Source organism: Zeugodacus cucurbitae, chromosome 6 (genome assembly GCF_028554725.1).
Source record: "Zeugodacus cucurbitae isolate PBARC_wt_2022May chromosome 6, idZeuCucr1.2, whole genome shotgun sequence".
Classification (NCBI taxonomy): domain Eukaryota; kingdom Metazoa; phylum Arthropoda; class Insecta; order Diptera; family Tephritidae; genus Zeugodacus; species Zeugodacus cucurbitae.
The window spans coordinates 56,676,449-56,682,301 of record NC_071671.1 but is presented as its reverse complement, the minus strand read 5'-3'; the positions used below and the strand labels follow the sequence as shown (position 1 = coordinate 56,682,301).

The 5,853-nt window shown below is 35.2% G+C and overlaps 1 protein-coding gene across 1 annotated transcript; it reads right to left on the bottom strand.

Moving 5' to 3' along the window:
• Positions 1–2,520: 2,520 nt before the first annotated feature.
• Positions 2,521–3,440, bottom strand: LOC105214957 (kunitz-type serine protease inhibitor textilinin-3). Its single transcript, XM_011188673.3, has one exon. It carries the CDS (start codon positions 3,218–3,220, stop codon positions 2,855–2,857), a length of 366 nt encoding a protein of 121 aa, XP_011186975.3. The 5' UTR covers positions 3,221–3,440; the 3' UTR covers positions 2,521–2,854.
• Positions 3,441–5,853: the final 2,413 nt, after the last annotated feature.

Here is a 5,853-nt window from a genome sequence, read left to right as displayed (position 1 = left end):
GAACCCAATTCTCGATCGTTTTTAAGCATAAATCGGCCGAAACTGCTGCAATTTCACGTTTGATATTCGTACGAAGTTCATCAATCGTCGCTGACTTGTTGGCATGGACTATAGACTTGACGTAGCCTCATAGGAAATAGTCTAACGGCTTCAAATTGCACGACCGAGGCGGACAATTGACTTGCTCATTTCGTGAGATAACGCTTTAACCAAATATTGTTTTCAATAAATCGATTGTGACATTCGCTGTGTGGCGCCGTCATTCACACCACAATTGTACAAGTCCATATCATTCAATTCAGGCCAAAAATATTCAGTTGTCATTGAGCGACGCCGCTAGCCTTTAAAGGTGCAATTTTTTAAGGTGCAATGGTGACTCATAGACTCTGACCCATAATGCATATTTTGCTTATTGACGAAGCCATTCAGTCGGAAATGATCCTCATCGCTACGTAGGACGCTTAAAGTTGAGGCCACTGACTCTGAATTTCGGTAGTAAATTTTAATAATTTTGACATGCTGTTGGATCGTATATCTCTCCATGATGAAATGGCAAACTTGTCTGAAAAGAAATGTCAAAATAGCGGGAAAAATGGCGTCGTTTGGCATCGGTCGAGTTTTCTAGCGTCCCTTTTGAAAAACCCTTTACAAAGTCTAAATTATAATTATAATTTACATAGGACTAAATTAAAGTGAAGATGATTAGACTGAAGCAATATCAATAGTGCGATGACAAAAAATGCAATTTCAAAATTAGAAGCTGGCACCAATATCCTGTTCTTGGTCTATAGTCTATTGTAAAAATCCATGTTTTATATGTGATTATAAAGAGTTATCAAAATTCGTCTGTAGAATGTATTTTAAATGATCTTTTTATGAGCTTCAACCAACTCTCGTTTCTTTTTAATATTAGATTTATATAACACTATACGACAAAATCGACTTTTTTCTGGCTGTTGGACCAAATTAATTCTTTCCATGAGAATGAGTCATAATTAAAAAAGTTGTATTCCCCGATGGTCCAAGTTAGTCTCCACAATCGAAATATTTGGATACAGAATTAAAAAAAACGACTTTTTAAAAATATTAATTACAGGATATAGCTACTAAATAATCCAAAATATGAATATACAGGCAGTTTATGCATATGAAATATCGGATTGAAAGTGAATTTGCATGAATTTCACTCGGAAGTGAATTACAGAATCTGCCTGATAATCTAAATTTTTATCTTAATTCAATGATGTATAAAATTTTTCAATCAAGCTTATGTTCCTCTTAAGGCCTAGACATCCACTGTAGTCTAATAAACGTTAACCATCACCCATTGAATAGCAAAGACAAAGCGAATGATGGGACTCAAACGCTGTTTGGGACATGGACAATCTTTGAAAGCAAGTCATAGTTCATTATTATAGTTGAAGTCATGTAGGTTTTTTTGAATGAGAATCTAGGTTTTTTTAAAGAGATTTTATCTGCCAACACACTGGATTCAGCCTAATCCAATTAATATGTCTTAAGGATAACGAAATGTTGGAGCACTACCCCGATTACACAGTTTACAGCCCGCTGAGATGAAATAACTTCCAGGTATTCAAAGATTTCTTCCTAAACAAATAACCCCTACTGAAATTTAAATTTGAAAATTGTTCAAATCAATTCATTTCCTTTAATGATTAATCTCTTAACGCATAAAATCCGCGATATGCCAGGTCCCGCCAAACTATGACAGTATATATCTGATAACATCATATATTATTAACTTGGGAATGGTTACAATGCGTCACTATAATATAGGCAAAATAGATCGATCATAGTGCATTTCTTTAAAAATATTCACCACTGCGTCATTGGCTAGAGAAATGATGTAATAATTCCACTAGAAATACCATAATATTCGTAAACTTCATTCCCGTTATATATACATATTTTATATATCAGCTGGTGTATCAAATATATTTTTTGAGTTTGTTGCTTAAGTCTTTTGTTTTCATGCTACGATACAAGCAATCTGAAGTTGTAAAAAAATGAGGAATATTTTAAAAACATGTTTGAGGAAACTACGACAATACGATCACTCTTTTCTTCAAAAGACCTTTTAGCAGAAATTCAGCCACGAAGGCAGACACTTCAAAAGTGATGAGAATCTACTTTTCGAATTCTTAATCTGCTGAACGCTTTCTGCTGCTTCCAGAAATGTTTTATGTAGCACTGAGTATTAAATAAAGATTAAAAAAAAAAATATTTTGTGTATTTTATATTTTATAAAAATATATATATTTTATTTTTTTGTTTTTGTATAAAATCGTGTATACAAAATGTTAAATATTACAAAATATAATATTTTCGAATATATATACATATAACAAATACAATAAATAATATAAGTGCATTAAAGCAATTCGAAAATAAAATAGAAATTTTCTGTGGCTGTCACTTTTGAAAACAAAAAATTAAAAAAAAAAAACTAACTTAAAAGCTATAAACCAAAATTTTATCACAAAAACATTGAAATTTCATGAAATTTCACTTTGAAGCCAATGGAAGATGTGCGTTGGTGCATTGAATTTGCGTTTTGTATGCATAAAAAGTAAAAAATTAAAAATAATATTGTAAAATATACTTAAAGCTAAAGAAATATGTAAATAAATGCCATGAACACGGTTTGGAATGGAAGCGCGCCATAAACGATTATTTAAGCTTGCGCTGGACAAATATGTATATAACGGTTTATTCAAGATGACGATGCGTTGGGATGTGATGCTTGTGGAGCCTGCAATTGGCAATTTCTGGGCGTATGAGGAACATTACTACACTTAAGCGGCACTTATACGAGTACACCGCACACACATATTTACATGCCCTCACACGTGGCCATGCACGCCTCATAGCTGGAGAAGTTGTTCTCGTTGCCATCGCAGCCGCCGAATTTGAACTCCACACAAGTCCTGCGGCTGGGATCATAGCTGAAGCGTGGGATGAGCGCGCGACAGACGCCCTTGCGTATTGGCATGCGACAGAAGGTTTCCGGTGCTGTGCGCCCCGAAACGGGCACATCGTCCAGTGAGACAGCGTCAAAGAAATCACCGACATCATCATACAGATCCATGGGGCGCGCCTCCACCGAGGGTGTGTGGCCGCTGAGCAGCAGCAGTAGTGAGAGCAGATAGGCAAAGCCGAAGGCTTTTCGCAGCAGGTGGCTGTTGTTGTTTTGCTGCATTGTTGTAGATTTTTTTCTTCACTTATTAAGTCTTTATATTAGAAATAATTGCACTTTTTCTTAAATGTTTAGAAATATTTTCACTCAAAAAATTGTATTGAAAATAATTATTTTTGAACTTTTTTTATCGCAGAAACTCTTGAATTTGTTTTTGCTTTCTTCTTCGCTAAGTCACTTTATGGTTGATGTTTGCAATCAAACTGAACTCGTTGCGGTTATGCTACGCGATTTTATATGAGACTGCGCTGTGTGGCCTAGAGTCGATGCCGGCAGTTAGCGAATTCCACAAAAGCCAACATTACCACCAACACAGCCGCAACAATTGGCAACAACAACACACCTCGCTATGTGTGTGTTTGTTGCCAGCAACGATCGTCACAACAACATTTAACGAGTAAGCTGTTACTCTCCCAGTGGGTTGCACTCTCTTACGGCCGCTTCGGCGCACAACGCCTACTGGCTTTCTCTTTGCTCTTGAAACAGCTCGCTATTGTTGTTGTTGTTGTAGTTGTAGTTTAAGTTGCAATTGTCGCGGGTAATTCCCATGCAAACAAATATCGAAGAATGTGTAAAAATAAAAAATAGAAAACATTTCTGCGTATTTTTTGCGCCATCTGTCAAATATATATTTACATATATGTGTATCAGCCGCTGGGCACGCTTCACGCACTTCTACTTAGCCGCGGTTCGACAGGTGGTGCGCTGTGTTGGTTTATTTTTAGCACCTGTTTGCATAGTGACGACGCATGCGTCACGTTGTGCACACATATTGGTGAAATACAAGTGCCATCAAGTCTATTTGTATTCGCAAAACAACAGCAAAAAATTGATGACGTCAAAATAATTAACACATTGGCTCATCGAGTAAGTTGTGGTTTCCCACAAAAAAAATATAAATAAATACCCAAAAAATATGTGCGTGTTTATATAGGGTATTTCTCTTGGCTCTTAATTTCAAAAAAAAAAAAAAAATATTATCTGTCAGTCAGCCGGTTGATAATGGTCATTATGAAGCCACCATTCATTGGTGGAATCCAAGTGCTATAAAATTGCAAACTAATAATGTCATAATACCATTTAAACAACACAAGTGGGTAGAAATTCTTAAATAATTCGAAGGACAAAATTATACAAAATTTTTACTAAGTAATTTCTGATATACTTTTTGTGCTCAAATATCGTGTTTAATAGTATTTGTAAAGTCGAGAGTAGATAAAATGAAGCGTCTAAAAATTATAATATATGGAATCAAAGTCTCTAAAGTCTTTGGTGCAGCGTGTTTTTATACTCTCGCAACAAAGTTGCTAAAGAGTATAATAGTTTTGTTCACATAATGGTTGTTTATATCACTCAGAAATAAAAGATGTAGATATGGGGTTATGTATGTATATATAAATGATCAGGATGACGATAACTTAAGTAAAATTTGAGATATCTTAATGAAACTTGGTACACATATGCCTCGGCATCCTGAGGAGGTTCGTATTGAAAATGAGCGAAATCGGTCCACTGCCACGCCCACAAAATGGCGTAAATCGAAAACCTATAAGGTGTCATAACTAAGCCATAAATAATGTTATGAATGTAAAATTTGGAACAGAGGATCACATTATGGAGGGGGATATTTGGATGTAATTTTTTTGCGGAAATGGGCATGGGCCCGCTCATAAATAGGTTTTTTTGTATATAACTCGCAAACCAATAAACCTGTATAAACAAAACTTTCTGCAGTCGGTTCCCATACGTACCCCATCACACACCATGAAAATAGTTGAAATCGGATAATAACCACGCCCACCTCCCATACAAAGGTTAGGTTGAAAATTACCAAAAGTGCGTTAACTCACTGACGGAAAACATCAGAAACACTAAATATTACAGAGGAAATGGCAGAAAGAAGTTGTACTCAGATTTTTTTCACAAAATGAAAAATGGGCGTGGCGTCGCCCACTTACGGGTCAAAACCATATCTCCGAAACTACTCGAATAATTTCAATGAAATTCGGTATATAATATTTTCTTGACACCCTGATAACACATATCAAAAATGGGCAAAAGTGGCTCACAACCACGACTTCTTCCCATATAACTCAATTTTGAATTCCATTTCATTCCTTCATTATATATATATACATAAGGAACCAATGAAAATAGAGGAAAAAAATTGTACACAAATACTGTATATGATCAGTGGCACTACTTGTGAAAAATTACTGAAATCGGACGATATATTTCAAGGCCCCATGAAGAACTCAGTGGTTAAGGTAATTGTTCACCGAAAATAACGGTAAGCCACTCAGATATTTTAATGTAATTCAAGGAAATGTTTCTTCTTCTAAAAGTATGACTTTGTTCCAAAAATTATTAAAATCGGGTTATAACTTCCTCTGGCTCCCATATTCATAATTATAGGTTTTTCAATAATATGATGGGCCTTACTCCGCATATTTCGGTTAATATATGAAATATCTGACCCAAATTAAGTGAGCATATAATCTGGGATATAATGTATGTTGCTGGTGAAAATGAGTGAAATTAGTTCAGGAATTACCTCAGATCTCATAAACCTTGTACGATAATTTTCGTTATAATGTATTGTAGGAAACCCTCAACACAGAGAAGGTTTGGGTTAA

Excerpts from the sequence above, each read along its gene's own strand:
- LOC105214957 (XM_011188673.3), bottom strand. The coding sequence starts at position 3,220 with ATGCAGCAAAACAACAACAGCCACCTGCTGCGAAAAGCCTTCGGCTTT.